Source organism: Pseudorca crassidens, chromosome 2, assembly GCF_039906515.1.
Source record: "Pseudorca crassidens isolate mPseCra1 chromosome 2, mPseCra1.hap1, whole genome shotgun sequence".
Taxonomy (NCBI): domain Eukaryota; kingdom Metazoa; phylum Chordata; class Mammalia; order Artiodactyla; family Delphinidae; genus Pseudorca; species Pseudorca crassidens.
The window spans coordinates 74,873,185-74,899,271 of record NC_090297.1 but is presented as its reverse complement, the minus strand read 5'-3'; the positions used below and the strand labels follow the sequence as shown (position 1 = coordinate 74,899,271).

General features: G+C 39.1%; 1 protein-coding gene and 1 long non-coding RNA gene across 5 annotated transcripts in view; one reads left to right on the top strand and one right to left on the bottom strand.

Moving 5' to 3' along the window:
* ZNHIT6 (zinc finger HIT-type containing 6) overlaps positions 1-9,232 on the top strand; it is a 54,670-nt gene extending 45,438 nt beyond the window's left edge. The window contains exons 9-10 of the mRNA XM_067726776.1: positions 4,557-4,681; positions 9,052-9,232. Coding sequence (XP_067582877.1) covers positions 4,557-4,681; positions 9,052-9,086 — 160 coding nt within the window. The 3' untranslated portion in view covers positions 9,087-9,232. The remainder of the gene's footprint in view (positions 1-4,556; positions 4,682-9,051) is intronic.
* LOC137218933 (uncharacterized) overlaps positions 6,968-26,087 on the bottom strand; it is a 33,366-nt gene continuing 14,246 nt past the window's right edge. For 2 of the 4 annotated variants that reach the window (XR_010940929.1, XR_010940933.1), the window contains one exon: positions 14,431-15,095. This is a non-coding gene — a long non-coding RNA (uncharacterized lncRNA). Of the gene's footprint in view, positions 7,329-8,412; positions 8,605-14,430; positions 15,096-26,087 lie in introns of those variants that run through there. The other 2 variants (XR_010940935.1, XR_010940934.1) reach the window with 2 other exon arrangements.

Genomic DNA, 26,087 nt, shown 5'->3' with positions numbered 1-26,087 from the left:
AAAACTAGAGAAATTAGGTAAGAAAAAATTTAACTTTGACACAATCTACTTCTAATGTGACGTGGACAGTCTGAGTTGCAAAAACTGTCACACAGGAGTATTTGGAGAAATTTTAAATAATACCTTTTACTTGTAAACAGAAGAGTTAAAAAACTCTCTGACCCCTGTACTTAGTTTGGTTTTATAAGTTTTAGTTTGAATGTATGTATCTTTTTTCTCCTATTCTGGGTCTTCATTAACAATCTGGTTTCTTTCTTCCTTTTCATTTGGATTTTAAAAGCTAGTTTGTTCACTTAATCTGTTCTCTTTCTGCTCTATTAAAATAAGTTTAGTACTTTTAAATTACTTATTTTAAAGGAATTTGATAAGTATGAATCTAAAACATGTAGTTTATAATACATTCAGGAACCTTACTGAATTCAGTTAATACCAAGATGAGCCATACTTTATAAATGTTTAGCTATCGGATAACAGTAAACTGATTTATATTAAGGTTAAGTTTTTTAAACAGCAAGAGATTCAACTGTGTACGTTTGGAATCAGTTAGTTGCACTTTTAACCTAGAAACCTAAGTTAAGAAATAAATACAAATGACTATTAGGAATATTGGTTAAGTGCTGCCTTTGGCAGACAAATATCAAAACTTGTACAATTTTAGAGCTGGAGGGATCTTGATGATCACCTCATCAGATGCCCTTATTTTATAGTGGAAAAAATTCTGTGGCCTACGGATTGCTATTAGATTGTTAAATTTGGAGAAAATTCAAATTTAGTTTAAGTATTTTATTAGGGGATAGAAGGGGAGATGATCTAAGGGGTGCCAGTGATCAGGTGGGAAATAGAATGGTTTGTGACTCCTTTTTTTTTTTATTATTCTCTGTCTCCTTTTGAGTTATGGGAAGTTAAAAAATAAATCCTAATTTGCTAATGAAGTGCAGAGAAAGAAGTTCAAGAACTTGGCCAGTTTCTTTGAAAGTTAGTAACAGAGCCAAGATTAAAAGCATACCCTTGAGTATCAAGACAACTTTTATTTGTATGATGTCAAACACTATAAACACCTGTTTAGCCTACTGAGCTATGCTGCCCTTACAATGCCCCTGTGAAGCTGCCTGGAGCAGGGTCAGCTAGTGAGCCTGTGAGAGTAAACCAAGTGAAATAACAAGAGGAAATGTCTGAGAGGGTCCCTAAGGGTAAAATAAAAGACAAATGTTGGTATCTTAATTCTTTCAAACCCAAGTAGTTTGTCTTGTGGTAGCAGAGCCCTTTTACTAATGGGAACACCAGAGTTCCTGAAAATTTCAAAAATAGATGAAGCTGCCCCTTAGGATTCAGTGACTTAATGACTTGCAGAGGAGCTAACACCTAAATGTTTTGGGCAATGCCAAGCTGGACTCTACACGTTGCCTCAAGATAATGGAAACAAGGAGGATTCAACGTAGTTGTAGCCTCTTGGAAGTAAATGTAATATAAACTAATATAAAATAATAAAAAAATGAAAGTTATACGGAAAGTTGTAAGGCTACGTTTAAAATGCAAAATGCATAAAAAGGCAAATAAGTGTTTCAGTGCTTACATAAGAAGTGCCATTCTTTGTTACTGAAGAAGTTCAGTGACTTTGTCCTGAACTAAAGTTTCTGTAAGAATGCGTTGTTATTTTAGGTAAATACAACTGTAAAACTGTGTTCATGGCTTAAGTAAATGAGCTAACAGTTTCTGTGTTTTATCATTTAGCTCTCATAATAACTCTCTGAAATGATACTGCTGTTATCTCCACTTTCAAGCATGGAAACTAGGAACTAGAGAAGTTAAGTAACTTGTCCAGAATCGCAGACCAGTAAGTGATGGAGGCAGGACTTTAACTCGGTGTTAGACTCCAAACCCAAGCAACCACTAAAAGTTACTGCTTCCTTTAACTAAACCCTATGTCCACACAATGTTACCCCATCTGTGTTTAATAGCCTTTCTTTATAAAACAGTTTACATAATTTACTTCTTAATTACTGGCAAATATTAATGGTAGCCTAAGAGTAACCACTCCTAGTAGAAAAAGAAATTCAGAATTTCATATAAAAATTATCTAGTGAAGTCTGACCTGTTTTAAGTGACAGACTGGAAAGCTGAGGCCTTGAAGCTTATTGACACTCAATAGCAATATTGCTGTGATTGGAAGTTTACAACATCTTCGGGTAAACACTAAATAAAATTCAGTGGTTCCCATTAAAACCACACAACATACCAGATTTTCACTGCATTTGAGTGAAATATTTTAAAGTAATTCATTATAAATTCTTACATAAATCTTTACATTCTAAATACTTTGTACAGAGCCTGCATGGCACATAAAATAGGGACCAATTTTATTAATAAAACAAGTGTAATTAATTATAGTTTTAAGATTGAAATAATGTATAACTTATTACATGGTAATTTTTAAGAATCTCTGAATGTTCCTCTGCTGGGATCTTATTTTGTATTATATCAGCATTAATATTAGGTTCTGATTACCATGTGGCTTTTGAAGAATTCTTTTTTTTTTTTTAATTGTTTCAGCTTTGGAAGTCTAGAGAAGCTTAACGAAGATTTAATATTTTAAAAAGAAATAAAATGCCTAAAACATTAGGTATATACTGAAAATTATTTACAAAAAAAATGAAATAAGTGTTGATAGAAAACATTCCCTGATTTGGGAAATGTCTCTTAATAGAAGCCTTATGATTCAGTTAAAATGCACAGAAGATAAGTTGCTACAAGTGTTTGTAGGATACCACTTGAAAAGTTCCTACTTGAAAATTCAAGTCTTGCTTTCTCTTAAGAAAAATTTAGTTATATCCACTTTATATTTTACTTTATAAGTTAATTTTATACTTTTATATCTAATTCAGCCTCTCTTTTTTGTATAATCACTGCTAACTTTTTAAAAAACACTGCTTCTTTCAAAGGGAAATAATGTGTAAAAAATGTGATGCATTTAATCCTTGAATGCTGGAAGAACACTTTTAAAGTATTGTAAGCACATCTGTATTATATTACACAGGGAAAAGAATGTATGCACTCTGTGGCCTATGGGCACGAGGGTGGCTGGTTTAGGAAAACTGAATATTTTGCATTTCAAGTTTCTTTTCCACATAAAAAATATTCTATGATTCTAAAATGAAGAATTTAATTCCAGGAGTGGGGCATGTGGTCAGGCAAACAGGAGTAAAGTTTTGGTTTTACAAGTCCTCTCACTTGTCACCCACTTCTTAAAAAGAAATCAGTTTTTATAATGGGCTCGGCTTTGCACTTTGTTAAGCACTTCTGCTTTCCCTTATTGGAAAAATATTGCACAGGACAGACTTAGAACACAGAGAAATCACTATACCAAGAGTTCTTAGTAAGTGTGCTGCATGTCTGAGTCAGCTGCAAGGTATGGTGCAAATAATTTGTCACTAATTAAGAAATATCAAAGTTTGTATGATTTACTCTTAAAATTACAGCAGATTCAAATGTATCCCGATGGTAACCTCACTCTTGATCACTGACTGGTATTCCAGTGTACTTTCTTGAGTGGAAGGGGAAGGGATGGAGTTCCAGCTGTCAGGCCTGGTATCCCTTGGGATGTATGTTTTGTATGTGAATATCACCTGTCATTGGTGGAGATGGAGAAAAAAAGTTGGAGAACTTCTGCACTACTCTGGTGAAGGTGTTCTCTACTTTCTCCTCTTTGTCGTGACATGATAGTCACTTGCCAACACATTCCCTTATGCAGCTCCTAGTGAGCTAGCTGAAATTCCACCCCTTTATTCCTACCTCAGAAAACAAGCAAGGGAGAATGCTAGGGGCATGCAACTTTAATCAACTAAAAAAAAAAAATTTTTTTTTTTTTAAGTAATGACTTGAGAATTTCATACTTTAAGGAGTATTACCATCTAATTACCTGTGACACATTTACTGGTTATGTCATGATACCATGACAAATGAACTCCATATTTCTTAAATTTTGTGCTTTTACCTCATTCATAAATTCAAACCTGTTTTTTTTAATTTCAAAATAAAGGAAAGCAAAATTTAATTATATGGTAATATATATTTCCAGAAAGTATTTATAATTTAGAATTAAGTTTTTACAAAAGTATTTTGTAGCCATTTTAGCACCATATATTACTAGGAACTATCATGGGATAGTTGTTTGGTTTTCTTTTAAGACTCAAACTAAATGTATTTGAGGAATTTGAATTTTTAGCTAGTCAATATTTTATCCAAGAAAAATTCATGACACATCAAATATAGATATTTTATAAAAGTTAGCCTTTATACCTTATTGATATGAAAATGAATGACTTGTTCTAGAGCTTTCCTAATGTCAAATTATTTCATATACTTTTGATTTAGCTTTAGGACCTCTATAATGATAGCTCTTTTACCTGATTATTTTGGTAAAGTTACTATATTATAAGGAAATAACTGTTGGATTAATGTCATCATCATTTAAATTTTTTAATGTAAGGGACTCATATTTTATTTACAAGTAATTTCAAATAAAATGGTATTTTTTGGTTTTGCTTTTTTACTATAAGATATTATGAAATGGATCCTGACAAAAGTCTCCTTGACAATTTGAGGAACAAAGTGATCATTGAGTACCCAACATTACATGTGGTATTAAAAGAATACAGTAATGACATGGAAGTTCTTCACCAAGGTAAGTGTAAATTTGTTCCTGTAATGCTTAAATAACTCTAGTGAACTGAAGCAATTACATTATTGTCTTTATATATTTTCCCACTGTACTTACACACCTAACTGAATTTACTCTGTAACTACAGATAATACTGTAAAGAACCATATGATTGAGCTGTTGCTTCTATTCTGTTTCAGAGCATGTAAGCTTTTATCAACTTAAAATGAATGAATCGGTTTGAATGTCTGGCTGTAAAAGGATATACTTCGCCTTTAGGGAGTTTTGTGTGTTTTTGTCTTTTTTTAAGGTAATAGTCTTCAAGTAACAGTCTGCCTATGATCAGATAAATTTACGCCCTAATTAAAACTCTTTAGAGATTCCTAAAATGAGAGATTACAAACATTTTTAGTGTTCTGCCTTATAGAAAAGGGAAATGTTTCAAGGGACATTGTGTTTAAAGTTTGGACTGCATTTAGAATTAGCTGGTGCCATTGCCTTCACCCTTTATCTCCTTTTCTTTTAAACCGACTGGTTTTACTTTCTCTGATTTTGTTTCCTTGGCTATATTCCTTGGCATTTTAGTGATTCCTTAAAAGTAGATACTTTCCCCTCTTTGGTGAGTAGTGGAATTGGGAGAATTTATTAAAACCAGAAACGGTATATGTAAAATGTTAGTGTATAAAGTGACTTACCCATATCTGCATTTATTGATTAAGTTAATTATGTTTCAGTATGTAAATTCTAGAGGATGAATAAAATTTTAAAATTACTTCTAAAAAGAGAGAGAGCTACTTACTTAATTCAAAACCATTAGATAGCACTTTCAGCTAAGAGTTATAGGTACAGGACAAGTTTCATTGTAACAAACACCAGAGGGCCATAGAATCCTTGGATTGGATTGAACTCTATTTTTTAAAATATCTTTTGAAATATGTGGTTCAGGTTTTATTGTTATACCATCATTATGGACTGTAATAGGCAGTGACCTTTATTGTAAGGTCTTCTCTGTATGTGTGTATGATAGCTTTTTTTCTTTGTGAAAGTTAATAGGAGAATTACTTTTTTTCCCTAAGTGGCCAAAATTTTGTCAGTGCCACAATGTGAAACCAGATTTTTAATTGGCACACACAAAGTTTCTAATAATCAATTATATGTCTCTAAATCTTCAGGTTAATTCTTTTTTTTTTTTTTTTTAAACATTTAGAATCAATTGATTTTTTTTTTGGCTGTGTTGGGTCTTCATTGCTGCGCACGGGCTTTCTCTAGTTGCGGTGAGCAGGGGCTACTCTTCATTGCGGTACGCGGGCTTCTCGTTGTGGCTTCTCTTGTTGCGGAGCACGGGCTCTAGGTGCACAGGCTTCAGTGGTTGTGGCACGTGGGCTCAGTAGTTGCGGCTTGCGGGCGCTAGAGCTCAGGCTCAGTAGTTGTGGAGCACGGGCTTAGTTGCTCCGCGGCATGTGGGATCTTCCCGGGCCAGGGCTCAAACCTGTGTCCCTTGCATTGGCAGACAGATTCTTAACCACTGTGCCACCAGGGAAGCCTAGGTTAATTCTTGACTTTATATTTTTTAAAATTTGAGAACATCCATTTTTATTTTCTCAAATTAAGTTAGAAATTTCAGTTCTAAATGACCAATTTCACTTTTTTTTAAAGCTGTGTAAAACCTTACTTTTTCCTTAATATAATTCACATAGCTCTCTCTCTCTCAATGTTGGTTTCAGGGAAAGTTGTTTAGTAATGTGGGTTACTAGCCAGAGCAAACATTGTCTGTGTAAATAACCACAGCACACACAGTTCCTCTTTCACCTTGTTTAGGAATGCACATCGAAGTAAGGCTTCCTGTCATGAAGCAAAAAGAAAAGGCTACTTTTGTAGTGTACTTGGAACCTTATGAAGTAAAATTTGCTATTTTTTGGTGGGTATACGATGTTTGGCTTATTTACAGGAAGCTCAAGTGACTCGTGCTTTCAGTATAGAAGATCATTTAGGGCTGCTGAAGCAAAGAACCAAAGAGGATCTAGCAGGATTTTAAGGACCATATCAGTGTTGTCACATAAATACACACACTTTAAAAATAATGCCAGGCCTTCCTGTAGATGCTTTTCTTTGTGTAAGCACTTCAAGTTGTCTGTTTCTTTGTACATTCCCACAGCGTTGGATGTTCTGCAGGGTGGTCCCTTAATGCAGGGGGAGGGTTATATAAGAACAGGGCATTTTCTTTGGAAAGCCTTGAAATTCTTTCTCTCTCCAGAGGCAAAAATGTTGGATTTTGATCTTGAGTTCATAGCAAAGGTGTCTCTCTTCTAGTTTGGGAAAAATGTGTTTCTGGACTGGGATTCAGTTGTTTTTCACACTTGATGATTATTATAATGTTTGTTATAAGTCTAGATTGCCATAGTTTATTTTTTCAAAAGTCTGCCTTTTCTGATGGGCAATAGACAAGTTTTGTTTGCTTGCTTTTTGCTTTTTACAGAATGAAAAGGGTTGACTGGAAAAGGTTAAGCAGTTAAGGTAGCCCACTAGGTGTAGAGTGTAGAGAGCTGCTCACCCACCTTGTATCAGTCCAGTGGGAGGTGCTCAGAATGGTGTTACTTGTCTCACAGGTCCTTGTTTGCCAAAGTTAGCTAGTAGATTTAAATGACACAATAAAAGCATCCTACATTTCAGTCTAAGGAAAAAAGAATGGAGTTCCATCAAAAGAAGAAAACTGGGCAACTTCAGTAAGCCACGAAAGGAAAAGGTGTTTCCCAAACTGCAGTGCCAAACAGCACAAAGCCCATTAACTTAAAAATACCAGCAAAATATTTGTCTCCGTTATTCTAATATAACTCAAAATTAGAAAATATCTGTCTTTTGAGGAGTCCAACCCAAAAATGATTACTTGAATTAGTGAAAATAGTAGCATAGCAGTTACTTACATATCAGTCTCTTCTTTTTTAACTTTTTTTGATTTTGGCCACTCCATGCAGCTTGTGGGATTTTAGTTCCCTGACCAGGGATCGAACCCGGGCCCTTGGCAGTGAGAGCATGGAGTCCTAACCACTGGACTGCCAGGGAATTCCCACTTCAATCTCTTCTTGGGCCAATAAATCCTTTCATCCATTCTTCCTCTCTCCTCCCTCACTCCTGCTTACCCCCTCTTTTTCTTCCTTTCTCTTTCAGTGTGTGTGTGTGTGTGTGTGTGTGTGTGGCAGTGGGATGGGGATGGAGTTTAGGCACAAGAACGCACATGTAAATGCCACAGTGCAATAGGTTCTATCATGGTTTCAGTGCAGAGAAAGCCAGAGGAGAAAACAACTAACTTGTAATATCGTGGAGATACTTGAAGGACTCTGCTAGAGTTTATGAAATTCCACAAGGATCAGGACCATATCTTGGATAGAACCTATTTCAGTACCTTCCTCATAAAAAGGACTCAATGGACACCAGTTTGGTTGCTGGTACAATTGTACATCTAGGTACCATCGACATACCCCAAGGAACTTGGCAACTGGAATATGAGGCAAGATCCAAGTTTATGGTTCTGGCATCAGCTCTTATTAGCTGGGTCCTTGGCATTCACTCTGCTTCTCTGAGCTCTATTTTCTTTATCTACACAATGGAGATAAAGAGCTATAAGCCTCAAGCAAAATGATCTCTATTTTAACCTTAACAATTTTCAAAGTGTTTATGTGTTATTTCCTTTTAGCTTCACTATACAGTGAAGTAAGTGGTGCGGTTACTCTGCTTCTCATTTTTCAAATTGAAAAAAGAAACCTAAAATTTGGTGTAACTTACAGTTATATTGATTCAGCATACATGCTACCCTGGCGGGGATAGATATAGGAAAGAAAGGTCCAGTGTCTATCCTCAAGGAACTCTCAGTTTAGTTAGTGAATCATAGTCTTGCTGTAGTCAAGGCAGCTCCTTTAAAGGAGTTCCATTTCTGCTCTGAGTCTTCTTTCCTGTGAAAAGAAGGAGATGGAGATTAGCTAGTCTTCTGTCAGCCCACATTCACTCAACATATACTGACCCTCAATATTAAGTTTAAAAAAAATCATGGAAAAAATTTATTCCAACCACACTTGGCCAGCCTCTGTGATAATAGTGGTCTATTCAGTGGCAAAAGTATTGGATCCTACCCACACTGAGAAGTGACCATTCCCAAGTCTTCCACAGAGTCAGGAAGGATGTTACCTCACAAAATATAATTGCCACTTTCAGACATCATTTCTCTATTTATTGTGGCCAGAATTGTATATCCCAGCTGCCTGGGACATGACATGGTTTGTCTGTTACCATGAGCGGTGCTGTTGGTATGCATCAGAAGGGAGGAGAGAAGAGGGGAAAACAGAACAGGCTAAACAGAAACAGCATAAACACTTGACTGTATGTTTACTTATTTTTTTCAGTGAAAGGTGAATCTACTAAGAACATTGGCAATTAAAATTGAGCACTTCTTTTGGAGGAAGAACATGAAAATTCCCAGACAATTGCAGAGGACCTTGTTGGAAGATTTGGGGGTATTGTCGCTTAGTGGATGGAATTTTTTGTTTCTCTGAAAAGTAATTAAACAGTCTTGAAAAAAAAAAATTTAATGTATTTTCTAGCCTCTTGAATTGACTCGTAAGGCACAGGCTTTAATATGCTTCATTCTGTAGGCCGAAATTTTTTTTTATTTGTTAGTTTGATGCAACACCAAACCCAAGGATCACCTGTGTCAGCCACAAAGTTGGCGTTCTCTTTAGTGGAACCTCACTAAACAGAAAGGCCATGTGGCAGACCATCTAGCCACAGGAGGACTGGTCCATCATTTGCCTATTCTTGTCTTTGGGATTATATGTAACTTAACCTCTTGAGACAGCTGGATGAGTCTTTTATACTCGGGTAGCACCCAGTATGATGTCCTTTGTAAAACGTTGTCTAAATACTATGAACTGCTATTTCTTATATTCATTTCAGAAAATCAGTGGCTCCACACTGTTTGAACCATCAGTGCTCATGAATTTGGCTTTACTTGTTCACACAGTGAGCTGTGTCTTACTATGAATTCTGTGCCTTTCATCCCATTCCCACTCTACTCTTGTCATTACCACACAGGGTGTTGTGATGAGCAGTTTTATGCTGTGTTTTGAAACATCTAGCAATAACTAAAGAAAAAACACTTGGAACTCATCAAAGTGTTACTGGAATGTATGTGTGTATTTATGTATATACATGACTTAATTTATGCCTTATGACAGCTCTTTATACATTATGATCTCACATATTAAAATTAAAGTTTCCTAGTTTTATTGGAATTTATACAGTTATGAAATTGCAATATGACTATAAAAGATTATTACATCTGTATTGCATCTGTGCACTTAATGGTTAAAAAAACAATGACAAAATTGGACATTAGTGAAATTCGTTTTTAGTTTACAATTAGAATAAGTTTTAGACCAAAAGGAAACCAGAGGTATTAAAGAGAATTGGAAAGATTAGAAATATGAAAAGATAATGAGAACATGAGCATAAGAGAAACTTTTAGAACACAGATATATGTAACTTGGTGTACATATATATGAGAAGAGCCTCTAAAGACAATAGTGGCACAAAGACCCTTGGTATAAAAGTGATAGTGGAAATGCGATTCATAGACAGTAAGGCATTGCCATTTGAGAAATATATATACTTCCTAAAGCAGCTTCAGGAATCTTCTCCTCATATAGCAAAAACTTTGTGTAGAATTATGTTTTGCACAGTATTACTGGAGAGACGATGAAATGGGAATTCAAAATTTAACAGTGAAGTTTGTCTTCTTGAGACAGGCAAGAAAGAGAATGAATTGAATCAAATGTGTCATAGAATTGTTATTGGGAAAAGTGGGATAAAGAACACAAAAAGAACATGTGATCTGAATATCAGGGTGGAGAGGAATTTCCTGACAGTGAAATCTGTTATGATGTAGTCTCATTTCCAAGAAAAGTGTTGAGTTCCATCCCGTTTAGAATTTAAATTGAAAACTGGACAAAAATCAAAGGATTTATCCTGTAATTTCCCTCCCCCCACCCAGGTGGAAAAAGAAAGGGAAAAACCCCTACATGATCTAATGCATCTTTACCATCCCTATTGTCTAGAATTCTATTAGACTTTAAATTATTATAGTCTATTCCTTAGGAAAGAATTTAACTAGCAGAGTTCCCTTGACATAACTATCAACTCATTTGATTAATATGCACATTTATTCCCACAGGATTTACAATAAACATGTGTTTTAGTGAATAACCATGTCAACTGCTTGGAGGGGGTGAATTGGAATAATTCACTGAGAGCCCTAGAAGTTTGTAGTATTACAACCCAATTTCTTTTTTAGAGGCCTTCACCATTTTGGATTCCTGACAAATTCTGATGCATAAACAAACTCCCTGACCCATGTTAAGTTCAACATCCTGCATTTTGTTCACGAACCACATTTTAAAAGGAGAAAAGTTCCACCTGGCCTTCTTTATCTTTTAAACAATGATTTCAAAGGGAAGGTAGGCCTTTCGTAATTGCTAATTATTACATATGGGATTAATAACCATAAATTTACAGTAAACAAAACTTGCACCTGTTCATATTATAAATATGAATTAAAGAGAGTTACTAGACTATTTAAGATTCCTAAGTGTAGTTGAGCCAATTTGTTTCTCTGTAGCAAGTGATGGGATTCAGATTTCACAATGTATAGTAAAATGTTAAACACATAACTATGAGGCCAACAATTTCCTTTATACATTTTGTTTAATTTGGTTGGCATATACAGTGTGTTGTACCTGATTTCATATCAGTCATTAAATATTAAGTAAAGATGCCTACTCTGCTTTTATTTAATCGTAAATTACTGTATTAAAGTGTGTTGTTTATTTTCAGGTAGATATTGTATACTTTTGATTATTAGCCAATCATCTTTCAATTGCAAGTGTCAGAAACTCAACTCAAACTAGTGTCAGCATGAAGGGTAGTTTACTGGCTCCTACACTGGGAAATTGAGGCATGGCTGGATCCAAAGAACCAAAGAAGCCATCTTTCCAGCCCCCACACTTGACCCTGATTTTTTTTTCCTGGATTGGTTTTCTCTTCCAGGCAAACTTTCTGTTTGGGGATGCCCTCTTGGAGGTGGGAAGCAGTGAGGTGAGGATGGTAGGTGACAGCTGTTGACAGTTTCAGCTTACATCATCATAACCAAAGCTTGGCAGCAAGTTATGTAAAATTTGGAGTAAGAACTTTTATTTTGCCCAGATTGGATCACATTCCATTCCTGAGCTGATGTGGAGTTCCCCCAGAGGAAGGGAAAATTATCAGAAAAGGGGAAGGTGTAGGGAGCAGGTGACGAAAGGTTGTTCCTGAGAATACAAAAGTAACAAACAGATGTACACTGCACACTTACTTGAATTTGAGTAGCAAGAGGTTTCTGATTTGAAATAGCATAAGGAGTAAAATTCAAAATTAACCTGCAAACCTTCATTGGCTTTAACTAGAGATTTCAGTTCCTATTTGATGCCACTGCTGCTTTGAGTTGCCATTACGGGCTTTTATTTTTTTTTAATGCTTCCCATTTGTGTTAGACATTATGTTGCTACTGGTTTGATCAGATGCACAGAGCAGCAATCTGTTTCCATCATGGATTTGGAAATTTCCAGTTTCATGAACATTTGAGAAGTACTGATTTTGAAATTAGAGTTGTACTGGAGGACAATGCTTCAAAAAATGAAGACCAGGGCTTCCCTGGTGGCGTAGTGGTTGAGAGTCTGCCTGCCGATGCAGGGGACACGAGTTCGTGCCCCGGTCCGGGAGGATCCCACATGCCCCGGAGCAGCTGGGCCTGGGAGCCATGGCCGCTGAGCCTGCGCGTCCGGAGCCTGTGCTCCGCAACGGGAGGGACCACAACAGTGAGAGGCCCGCGTACCACAAAAAAAAAAAAAAAATAAGACTATTTAAATAAAAATAGGCCCTTAAATAAACCTTTGGGGATCTGTACTTCATTACAAAGTATTTTCTTTCAACTTTGGTCAACTGGAAGCTATGTAAAGTATCTGTGCATATGTTTTTTAAAATGAACTAAAATGTAAACATTTTCCATATTGAAGTGTGGTGGGCTGCACTCATTTTGAGCTTCGTAACCGAATGCATCCTTTAGCCTTTGATGAGCTACTACACAACTCTGCTGTTGCCGGTTTTATTTTCTTACTGAATAAAGTACCAAATGCTTACTCTTCATGACTTGGCCCCAAGCTAATATTGCAGCCATTTCTTTCTTTCATCTCCACCCTTTACTTCAGTATTGTAAAACAACAAAAAGGTTACCATATATACGTCCCAGCCTTTTTCCCCCTGAAGTGCCTTTCTCCTTGTTCATATTCTCCACGTGAGCATACTCTCCCTCTCCTTTGAGACCCAGCTTGACCAGTAATTGCTATGATCCTCCCATGTAGAACCCATAGTTATGTTCACACTGCATGTATCTCCTGATTGGCTGATGCTAATACTATACTGTTATTAGGACGGTTATTAGGACGGTGGTCTGTGGAATGCAATATTGAAGGGTTGCTGATGTTGACTTGTGCCACCAGAATCAACCGCTAAGCCCACATATGCACAAGCAATGAATGACAGGTACATCATGACTGTGGCCTGGCCACTAGCCTTTTTAAGACCCTAAAGATATCAAGAATGTTAAAATGTGAGCTCTAGAGTCAATAAAATACAGTACCATCATCCCCGTTTTATGTGGGAAAGGAAATTAAGGTCGAAACCAGGTGGGTCACATGTAAGTAACTAGGCGAGCCATGATTTAAACCACGGCAAGTGGGCTTCAGAGGTCATTTCCTTAACCATTAGGCTAATTGGCCTCCTAGGTGGGCTCTGCCCAGGTCACCAAGCCATCCTGAAGTCATACTATGTTTCATGATAATTTAGAGAGAATATTACAGTTTACTGCCACTTAAAAATGGATAATTATTTTAATCGGCTACTTTAATGAATTTTTTGAAAAAGTAGGACAGTTTTTTCATGGTTTGTGAAGCCGCTTTTCTTGGAGGTTTCTCTTTGTTGATGGACAGCGGCTGTTTCTTCTAGCGTGTTTAGTTCTTCTCTTGAGTCTTTCATCCATGTTACTCACATATTTTGCTGGTTTGGGTATAAAGACTTCAATCACTTCGGTTAGTTTGAAACCAGCTGTTAATGCTAGCACCAGTTTCTTTCGGTGGATTCCAACATAATAGCATCAAGTCTGTTTCATTGTCCATTATGAATTGTGCGCTGCTAAGTTAAACACTGCTCAAAGCTGTTACAGCAGACCTCAGGGAACATGGCTGTCCAGGACTATATTGTGAAGGGGACCCATGTGGAAAGGACATAAGGACACAAAGATAGCTGTTAATGATTGTCGAGTTGACCTTATGTTGAGCTGCGGAAGGAACATATTCTTGGTACAGTGGTGAATCCAACTGAGAGCTGCCGGGCGTTGCCTCTGGACAGGACAGGCTTGGGGGAGCTAGGACAATCGTGGGAGAGGAAGTATAATCTCAGAACCTGTAGGAAATCTTGGGAATGGCTTCAGAAGTGGAAATGGGATGGTTGGAGAAAATCCATGAAAAGACAAATGAAAGGCATTGTAAACAGTGAAATGTGACTCTTAAATCTTAATTTCATGGAAGCAGGTGCTCTGAACTGTATAACCAAGGAGAAGTAAACTAAGCCTTGTGATTTTTAAAAGGGAAATTTCCATCCCCCTCAGGTGTAGGTAATGAAGGGACTATCAAATAATGGTTTCACTTTTTATTTCAGAAAAGTTTTCCTTCTCCCAGGTTTCTGCTAAGCACTCTAGGTTATTTTTACTGTGAGGAGAGATTGTCACACATCACCTCTTGGTATCATGCTTTCTTTTGGCTCCTGAACAGTTGATTCTAGTTTCAGTCCATATGGTATGAATCTGTGGTGCAAAGACAGTCCTAAAGCCCAGTAACTTCTTATTTTTCCTAGAGCAGAGTCTGATCTCTGTGTTTTGAAGTTTCAGTGGTCGGTTAACCAGATGCTGTGATGCTGTGCTTTGGAGCTTCTGCCAACATAGAAGAGACAGCAAGTTTTTCCATGTTCCTGACGGATTGGAAGGTGTTTTTTCAAATTACCTTCTTCAGATCTCTCCCTGGAAAGGTTGGTCAGTTGTTCAGCCAGCACCCTTGGCCTACGCAGCAAGTGCAGCTTAGAAGCCTGTAAATAGTTTCTGCCGCATTTGGACCCTCACAAACAAAACTTCTATGTATTGGAAATGGAAAAACTTGAGGTGGCCAGGAAAGCCAAGTGAGAGCAGGCATCCAATCTTCCAGGTAATGAATTCATGCAACTCGGTAAGAAGGAAGCTACTGTTTGTGGCTGACCTGTGTGGACAGTCGAAGGGAGAGTATGATCCAGATGTTCTTTTCTCACTTTCCTGAATGCCAAGGAGACGAGTTGTGAGGTTTGGTTTGATTTTTTTCTTTCCTAAGCAATCAACTCCTCCTTTCCCCTACGAAACATGTGTACCCCTTAGAAGTGAGAAGAAAAGCAAGTTATTTCTTCGCCCATCAAAAAATACTTTATTTGAAATCCTGTAACTTAGTCTACCCAAAAGTACTTTATAATATTTTGTAATCTCCTATAGTCTTGTTTAGTATTTCTCCAAAGGGTAGTAATGAATCTGTAAAGCTTAGGCCAAGTGATGGTACAAGTATAAATTATATTGAAGGGTATGGTAAAAATCTGCTGTTTGCTACTCAACATGCATCCCCCTTCTTGTAACCCTACTTGAGTTCCTTTGGGAAACTACCAGCTCCTTCCTGTTCACAGCCATCTGGTTTGGATGGGATTAAGCCCAACCCTAGCTCCAGGGTGGGTTTTCATCAGGCTCAACAGATCAGAGTATCCCACTCCTGTGATCTTGTGTTTGGTTCAGAACTGTGCAGGTGACCTAAACTGGTACAATCTGAGGGACCTACAGGACAGGCAGATAGACTCTGTCCTGCTATAAAGATGTAAGGTTAAAGGTGGGTTAGCCTGTTTTTCTACTGTAAGGGGAGCCTGCCTGAGACTGGTGACAACTCAGAGGAGGCTGATTGGGTTTAGATTAAGCCAAGCCCATTTATCCCTCTGGAGTGTTCAGTTATATTAGCCAATACGTCCTTTTTTTTTTTTTTTTCTTAATCAAGTTTGTGTAAGTTAGATTTTCTGTCAACTGTCAGAATTTGACACCAGGAAATGAAGGGTGGCAAGTTACAGCCCCTGGATTATAAAATTGGATGAATCAAGATAGGAAACCCTCTGTATCCTAGGCTAGGGTGTTAGTAAGGATTAGATTGGTCTGTAAAAGGAAAAATAATCTTAACTGGCCCTTTAAGGACAGTTTCTAGAAGTTGCACACAGCACTTCTGTTGACATCCCATATGCAGGACTTGGCCATGTAGCCACATCTGCTTTCGAGGGAATGGGAAGAAGTCTTTATTCAGGTTGGCAATGTGCCTAATTAAAAAATATGGCTCTTCTTACTAAGGAGGAGGATTAAGTGGGTATTGGGACAAGTAACAGTCTTTAACACAGCTGGTCATTGGCAATTCTTGTGGTACTGTAACAGTGGGTTACTCCATTGGCTAATGTATACTGGGACTTTCAGCCCATATGTCTCCCTGGGCTGCAGCATTAAGGGACTTGGACAGAAAGTTTAGGTTGTAGGAACGTATTGGTTACAGGTTGAAGCCTTTGTAAATTTTTACAAGAAAAAGAGGTTTTCTTTGAAGCTTATGCCTCTGAAAACAAGAAGGAATGAAATAGGGCTTTGCTACAAGAAACAATTTCTGCCTGTGACCTGCAATCCAAGTCAACTGAGTGCAGCCGTCTGGATCCTTGACTGAATGGAAAAGCCAGATTCCTGCATAAAGTTAAGTTAGTTTGAGCAAAAGAAGGAAGAAGGGAAAAGTACAATAAAGAAAGATTATGACCTAGAATAAGTGTGATCTCCCAGGCCTCTTCTAGAATCCTCTTGTTATAACCCCCCTCAACCTGTCAAAAGGGACATCCATGCCTCTTGAAAAGATGCAGCTGGTGTGCAGCTTTCCAGCAAAGGGAGAGTAGCTGTTCCTCCCTTCTCCAGGTCATTGCATTGTATTGTCCCCAAAAAGAGGCCAGTATAGATGCAGAAGCCATTAATTTACAGCCTTCCCAAACCTGTGTTCTAAATGAAGGTATCAATCAGCTAGATCTCTACTTTTATTACTAACCCATGGAATTGACCAGTGTATTATCAGCATTCTCCAGGAAAACAGAACCACTAGAAAGTATACATGTAGAGAGAGAAATAGATTTGTCAGGAATTGGCCCATGTGATTATGGAGTCTGGCAAGTCCCAAGATCTGCAGGATGAGTGCTCGAACTAAGACCCAGAAGAGCAGGTGTTTCAGTTTGAGTCTGAAGGAATGTCCCAGTTCAAAGGTGGTCAGGCAAGAGGAATTCTCTCTTACTCAGGGGATGGTCAGCCATTTGGTTCTATTCAGGCCTTCAACTGATTGGATGAGGCCCACCCACATCAGGGAGAGCAGTCTGCTTTACTCAGTCTTCTGATTTAAATGTTAATCTCATTCTAAAATATCCTTACAGAAACATCCAGAATAATGTTTTACCAAATATCTGGGTACCCCGTAGCCCAGTCTAGTTGATACATAAAATTAACCGTCACAACCAGAAGCACATAGATGGGAGCCAACTGAAGTCATGAGGGATTTATACTACAGAGGAACCTTCAACTGACGAAAAATACTCCACAGTTGCCCAACCCTGAAAGCAGTCCTTGGGACCCCTTCCCCCACCAAATATACATTCCCATTTATACCAAAGAGTAACGGCATTTAAAGCTGTCCTGTCCTATGAAGAGGCTCTTGCGCAGAAATAATAAACAAGGGGGGTCCTCTTGGAGAGTGAAACTGAGGCAGCCCCAGACCTCCACTTCACTGCAAGATAGAGGAGTCTGCCATTTCTGTCCAAAAAGGTTGTAATATGTGTGAGGACTGATAGCCACCGGATGTTCTACATTCTCCTCTTTGCAGTTTGGAATTTTTATTGCAGTTCTCTTTTCTCTCTCCTATTATGTATAGGATGTGGCTGAACTTACTATTTACCCACAGATCACTGAACCATGAAGAGTCACTTGACATAATTTGCACACTGATGTGAAATACTGGACTTGGATCTAGATTTAGTAATAAAAAGATTTCACATGAAGTCCCTTTAGGGAAGGAATGTGACCTGTATGTGTGGAACCTGTGGGTTGATGTTAGGCAGCCAAAGACTGGACTAGCCAATGTTGCTGAGTCCTTCTATGTGGTACTCCACATTTCCTTTGAGAGCCACTTCCCCACATCCTCAGCTGTATGGTCTAGTTGGGATTGATGCCCCCCTCCCCATTCTGCCATCTCAGCCACAGTCATTGGTTCAAGAATGGGCATGGAAATCCATACTAGAGGGAGCCTCCTATTTTCGCTAGGAATGATAGAACTCCGTCTCTCTTTCTCACCGGGCTAACTCACGTGGGGATGTGAGCTTTAGAACTGCTGTGACCATTTTTGGTGCCACCAGGGGAACGAGCCTGAGAATCACGCTAGAAGCAGAGCTGAGAGATGGATCCTAGTTAAAACTTTTTGCTTTCATTTTGCAGTCATTCTATAGGGCTTTTCCCTCAGTTGCAGCAATGACAAAATTTCCCAAGTGACATAGAGAATGTGAGGAAATTCAAATGAGCATCTCCTTTTAGTGGTCTTGTCATCTTTCCAAACAGCTTTCCCCTGGTCACGACCTTCAAAGTATATGATTGAAATCCGCAGAACCACAGAATCTTAGGATCTCAGAACCAAAAGGATCATAGAGATCAACTAGTCCAGGGCCTCCAAAGGTGACTCAGGGGGTTAAGCAAGGGGATTTTTATGTGATTCATGAATATTTTTTATTTAAAAAAATATGTAATTATGAAACCTAGTGAAATATAACTAGCATTTTTCACATCAAACTTGTGATTTCACAGGTTTTATGTAATGGTTTTACCAAAGGGGAAATGGAAGCTTTGGGAGATTACTGGCTTTTTTAGGGATTGCCCAGATGGTGAATGAAGGGTGAGAGATATTAAATAGGGAATCATAACAGGAAGGGAGCCTAGAGGTCATGGAGTCACCTCCCCAGCCTCACCCACCTCCAATGTCAAAATTCCCTCCAAAGCATCTCTCACAAGTGGTCATCCAGCCTCTTTTTGAATATCTCCAAGGATGGAAGTCTTATCACCATTTGAGGCAGCGCATTCTGTTTTGGCAGTTCTGATAGAAAATTCTCCCTTACACTGAGCCGCTTGAAATTGCTTTCCGTTTGGTTCCAGTTCTTCCCTCTGAAGCCGCTCCACCAACTTCAAATGTTTCAAGACAGTTAATTCCACTTCTCTCTCAACGCACACACACACACACACACACACACACACACACACACACACACACACACACACACAGGTCTCTTTTCATGAAATGTGGTTTTCTCATCATTCTCATCATTCTTTTTTGATTTGTTGCTATTAAAGCTGTGTGTCTAGAACATGCCTTAATATATATACAGCGTAGACTAAACTAGAGCTCTCCCACCCTTTGTCCTAGGCCCTGTGTTTCTATTTGGGCAGCCTGAGATCACCACATCTATGGCTGACCATTGAGTGACAGTATCCATCTTTTTTCACCATCATTCTGTAGTCAGTTGTCTGACTAACTGAACCTCAGTTCATGACTTGTCATTTATTCTTACTTATTTTCATTCTTTCATTTCAGTCAGTTGAGGGTTTTTGTTTTTGTTTTTGTTTTGGATCTTGATTCCATCAACCAATTTATTAAATGCAGGAGTAATAGAGAGTGAGGGCGTCCCTTGAAACGTAAATGTAATTTCAGGATACATAAAAATGTAATAAAGGAGACTTCCGGGAAGATGGCGGAAGAGTAAGACGCGGAGATCACGTTCCTCCCCACAGATACACCAGAAATACATCTACGCATGGAACAACTCCTACAGAGCATCTACTGAACGCTGGCAGAAGACCTCAGACCTCCCAAAAGGCAAGAAACCCCCCACGTACCTGGGTAGGGCAAAAGAAAAAACTAAACAGAGACAAAAGGATAGGGACGCGTCCTGCACCAGCGGGAGAGAGCTGTGAAGGAGGAAAAGTGTCCACACACTAGGAAGCCCCTTCGCGGGTGGAGACTTCGGGAGGCGGAGCGGGGGAGCTTGGGAGCCGCGGAGGAGAGCGCAGCCACGGGTGCGGAGGGCAAAGCGGACAGATTCCAGCGCAGAGGATCGGGCCGACCAGAACTTGCCAGCCGAGAGGCTTGTCTGCTCGCCCGCCGGGGCGGGCGGGACTGGGAGCTGAGGCCCCGGCTTTTGTCGGAGCGCCGGGAGAGGACTGAGGTTGGCGGCGTGAACACAGCCTGCGGGGCGTTGGTGCACCGCGGCTGGCCGGGAGAGAGTCCGGGGGGTGGTCTGGAACTGCCGAAGAGGCAAGAGACTTCTACGTCCCTCTTTGTTTCCTGGTGCACGAGGAGAGGGGATTGAGAACGCTGCTTGAGAGAGCTCCAGAGACGGGCGCGAGCCGCGGCTGGGGGTGCGGAGCCCAGAGACGGACGTGGCTAGGGCCGCCCAGAGCGGCTAAGGCCGCTGCTGCCGCCACCGGGAGGCCTGTGTGCGAACACGGGTCGCTGGCCACGCGCCCTTCCGGGGAGCCTGTGCGGCCCGCCACTGCCGGGGTCCCGGGATCCAGGGACAACTCCCCCGGGGGAACGCACAGGCGCGCCTCAGGCTGCAACGTCTCGCCGGCCTCTGCCGCCGCAGGCCCGCCCCACACTCCGTGCCCCTCCCTACCCCCGGGCCTGAGTGAGCCAGAGCCTCCGAATCAGCGGCTCCTTTAACCCCGTCCTGTCTGAGCAAAGAACAGACGCCCTCCGGCGACCTACACGCACAGGCGGGGCTAAATCCAAAGCTGAGCCCCTGGGAGCTGTGAGAACAAAGAAGAGAAAGGGAAATCTCTCCCAGCAGCCTCAGAAGCAGCGGATTAAAGCTCCACAATCAACTTGATATACCCTGCATCTGTGGAATACCTGAATAGACAACCAATCATCCCAAATTAAGGAGCCCTGTGGATGAAAGGCTCTTGGGGCTGCAGCCAGGAGTCAGTGCTGTGCCTCTGAGGTGGGAGAGCCAACTTCACGACACTGATCCACAAGAGACCTCCCAGCTGCACATAATATCAAACAGCAAAAATTTCCGAGAGATCTCCATCTCAACGCCAGCACCCAGCTTCACTCAACGACCAGCAAGCTACAGTGCTGGACATCCTATGCCAAACAACTAGCAAGACAGGAACACAACCCCACCCATTAGCAGAGAGGCGGCCCAAAATCATAATAAGTCTACAGACACCCCAAAACACACCACCAGACGTGGACCTGCACACCAGAAAGACAAGATCTAGCCTCATCCACCAGAACACAGGCACTAGTACCCTCCACCAGGAAGCCTACACAACCCACTGAACCAACCTTAGCCACTGGGGACAGACACAAAAAACAACAGGAACTACGAACCTTCAGCCTGCAAAAAAGGAGACCCCAAACACAGTAAGATAAGCAAAATGAAAAGACAGAAAAACACACCGCAGATGAAGGAGCAAGATAAAAACCCATCAGACCTAACAAATGAAGAGGAAATAGGCAGTCTACCTGAAAAAGAATTCAGAATAATGATAGTAAGGTTGATCCGAAATCTTGGAGATAGAATGGACAATAGAATGGACAAAATGCAAGAATCAGTTAACAAGGACCTAGAAGAACTAAAGATGAAACAAGCAACGATGAACAACACAATAAATGAAATTAAAAGTACTCTAGATGGGATCAATAGCAGAATAACTGAGGCAGAAGAACGGATAAGTGACCTGGAAGATAAAATAGTGGAAATAACTACTGCAGAGCAGAATAAAGAAAAAAGAATGAAAAGAACTGAGGACAGTCTCAGAGACCTCTGGGACAACATTAAACGTACCAACATTCGAATCATAGGGGTTCCAGAAGAAGAGAAAAAGAAAGGGACTGAGAAAATATTTGAAGAGATTATAGTTGAAAACTTCCCTAATATGGGAAAGGAAATAGTTAATCAAGTCCAGGAAGCACAGAGAGTCCCATACAGGATAAATCCAAGGAGAAATACGCCAAGACACATATTAATCAAACTGTCAAAAATTAAATACAAAGAAAACATATTAAAAGCAGCAAGGGAAAAACAACAAATAACACACAAGGGAATCCCCATAAGGTTAACAGCTGATCTTTCAGCAGAAACTCTGCAAGCCAGAAGGGAGTGGCAGGACATATTGAAAGTGTTGAAGGAGAAAAACCTGCAACCAAGATTACTCTACCCAGCAAGGATCTCATTCAGATTTGATGGAGAAATTAAAACCTTTAGAGACAAGCAAAAGCTGAGAGAGTTCAGCACCACCAAACCAGCTCTACAACAACTGCTAAAGGAACTTCTCTAGGCAAGAAACACAAAAGAAGGAAAAGACCTACAATAACAAAACCAAAACAATTAAGAAAATGGGAATGGGAACACACATATCGATAATTACCTTTAATGTAAATGGACTAAATGCTCCCACCAAAAGACACAGATTGGCTGAATGGATACAAAAACAAGACGCATATATTTGCTGTCTACAAGAGACCCACTTCAGACCTAGAGACACATACAGACTGAAAGTAAGGGGATGGAAAAAGGTATTTCATGCAAATGGAAACCAAAAGAAAGCTGGAGTAGCAATTCTCATATCAGACAAAATAGACTTTAAAACAAAGACTATTAGAAGAGACAAAGAAGGACACTACATAATGATCAAGGGATCGATCCAAGAGGAAGATATAACAATTGTAAATATTTATGCACCCAACATAGGTGCACCTCAATACATAAGGCAAATACTGACAGCCATAAAAGGGGAAATCGACAGTAACACATTCATAGTAGGGGACTTTAACACCCCACTTTCACCAATGGACAGATCATCCAAAATGAAAATAAATAAGGAAACACAAGCTTTAAATGATACATTAAATGAGATGGAGTTAATTGATATTTATAGGACATTCCATCCAAAAACAACAGAATACACATTTTTCTCAAGTGCTCATGGAACATTCTCCAGGATAGATCATATCTTGGGTCACAAATCAAGCCTTGGTAAATTTAAGAAAATTGAAATTGTATCAAGTATCTTTTCCGACCACAACGCTATGAGACTCGATATCAATCACAGGAGAAGATCTGTAAAAAATACAAACACATGGAGGCTAAACAATACACTACTTAATAACGAAGTGATCACTGAAGAAATCAAAGGGGAAATCAAAAAATACCTAGAAACAGATGACAATGGAGACACGACGACTCAAAATCTATGGGATGCAGCAAAAGCAGTTCTAAGAGGGAAGTTTATAGCAATACAATCTTACCTTAAGAAACAGGAAACATCTCGAATAAACAACCTAACCTTGCACCTAAAGCAATTAGAGAAAGAAGAACAAAAAACCCCCAAAGTTAGCAGGAGGAAAGAAATCATAAAAATCAGATCAGAAATAAATGAAAAAGAAATGAAGGAAATGATAGCAAAGATCAATAAAACTAAAAGCTGGTTTTTTGAAAGGATAAACAAAATCGATAAACCATTAGCCAGACTCATCAAGAAAAAAAGGGAGAAGACTCAAATCAATAGAATTAGAAATGAAAAAGGAGAAGTAACGACTGACACTGCAGAAATACAAAAGATCATGAGAGATTACTACAAGCAACTCTATGCCAATAAAATGGACAACCTGGAAGAAATGGAAAAATTCTTAGAAAGGCACAACCTGCCAAGACTGAATCAGGAAGAAATAGAAAATATGAACAGACCAATCACAAGCACTGAAATTGAAACTGTGATTAAAAATCTTCCAACAAGCAAAAGCCCAGGACCAGATGGCTTCACAGGCGAATTCTATCAAACATTTAGAGAAGAGCTATCACCTATCCTTCTCAGACTCTTCCAAAATATAGCAGAGGGAGGAACACTCCTCAACTCATTCTACGAGGCCACCATCACCCTGATACCAAAACCAGACAAGGATGTCACAAAGAAAGAAAACTACAGGCCAATATCACTGATGAACATAGATGCAAAGATCCTCAACAAAATACTAGCAAACAGAATCCAACAGCACATTAAACGGATCATACACCATGATCAAGTGGGGTTTATTCCAGGAATGCAAGGATTCTTCAATATACGCAAATCAATCAACGTGATACACCATATTAACAAATTGAAGGAGAAAAACCATATGATCATCTCAATAGATGCAGAGAAAGCTTTTGACAAAATTCAACACCCATTTATGATAAAAACCCTGCAGAAAGTAGGCATAGAGGGAACTTTCCTCAACCTAATAAAGGCCATATATGACAAACCCACAGCCAACATCGTCCTCAATGGTGAAAAACTGAAAGCATTTCCAATAAGATCAGGAACAAGACAAGGTTGCCCACTCTCACCACTCTTATTCAACATAGTTTTGGAAGTTTTAGCCACAGCAATCAGAGAAGAAAAGGAAATAAAAGGAATCCAAATCGGAAAAGAAGAAGTAAAGCTGTCACTGTTTGCAGATGACATGATACTATACATACAGAACCCTAAAGATGCTACCAGAAAACTACTAGAGCTAATCAATGAATTTGGTAAAGTAGCAGGATACAAAATTAATGCACAGAAATCTCTGGCATTCCTATACACTAAGGATGAAAAATCTGAAAGTGAAATCAAGAAAACACTCCCATTTACCATTGCAACAAAAAGAATAAAATACCTAGGAATAAACCTACCTAAGGAGACAAAAGACCTGTATGCAGAAAATTATAAGACACTGATGAAAGAAATTAAAAATGATACAAATAGATGGAGAGATATACCATGTTCTTGGATTGGAAGAATCAACATTGTGAAAATGACTCTACTACCCAAAGCAATCTACAGATTCAATGCAATCCCTATGAAACTACCACTGGCATTTTTCACAGAACTAGAACAAAAAATCTCACAATTTGTATGGAAACACAAAAGACCCCGAATAGCCAAAGCAATTTTGAGAACGAAAAATGGAGCTGGAGGAATCAGGCTTCCTGACTTCAGACTATACTACAAAGCTACAGTAATCAAGACAGTATGGTACTGGCACAAAAACAGAAATATAGATCAATGGAACAGGATAGAAAGCCCAGAGATAAACCCACGCACATATGGTCACCTTATCTTTGACAAAGGAGGCAGAAATGTACAGTGGAGAAAGGACAGCCTATTCAATAAGTGGTGCTGGGAAAACTGGACAGTTACATGTAGAAGTATGAGATTAGATCACTCCCTAACACCATACACAAAAATAAGCTCAAAATGGATTAAAGACCTAAATGTAAGGCCAGAAACTATCAAACTCTTAGAGGAAAACATAGGCAGAACACTCTATGACATAAATCACAGCAAGATCCTTTTTGACCCACCTCCTAGAGAAATGGAAATAAAAACAAAAATAAACAAATGGGACCTAATGAAACTTAAAAGCTTTTGCGCAGCAAAGGAAACCATAAAGAAGACCAAAAGACAACCCTCAGAATGGGAGAAAATATTTGCAAATGAAGCAACTGACAAAGGATTAATCTCCAAAATTTATAAGCAGCTCATGCAGCTTAATAACAAAAGAACAAACAACCCAATCCAAAAATGGGCAGAAGACCTAAATAGACATTTCTCCAAAGAAGATATACAGAGTGCCAACAAACACATGAAAGAATGCTCAACATCACTAATCATTAGAGAAATGCAAATCAAAACTACAATGAGATATCATCTCACACCAGTCAGAATGGCCATCATCAAAAAATCTAGAAACAATAAATGCTGGAGAGGGTGTGGAGAAAAGGGAACCCTCTTACACTGTTGGTGGGAATGTAAATTGATACAGCCACTGTGGAGAACAGTATGGAGGTTCCTTAAAAAACTACAAATAGAACTACCATATGACCCAGCAATCCCACTACTGGGCATATACCCTGAGAAAACCATAATTCAAAAAGAGTCATGTACCAAAATGTTCATTGCAGCTCTATTTACAATAGCCCAGAGATGGAAACAACCTAAGTGTCCATCATCGGATGAATGGATAAAGAAGATGTGGCACATATATACAATGGAATATTACTCAGCCATAAAAAGAGACGAAATTGAGCTATTTGTAATGAGGTGGATAGACCTAGAGTCTGTCATACAGAGTGAAGTAAGTCAGAAAGAGAGAGACAAATA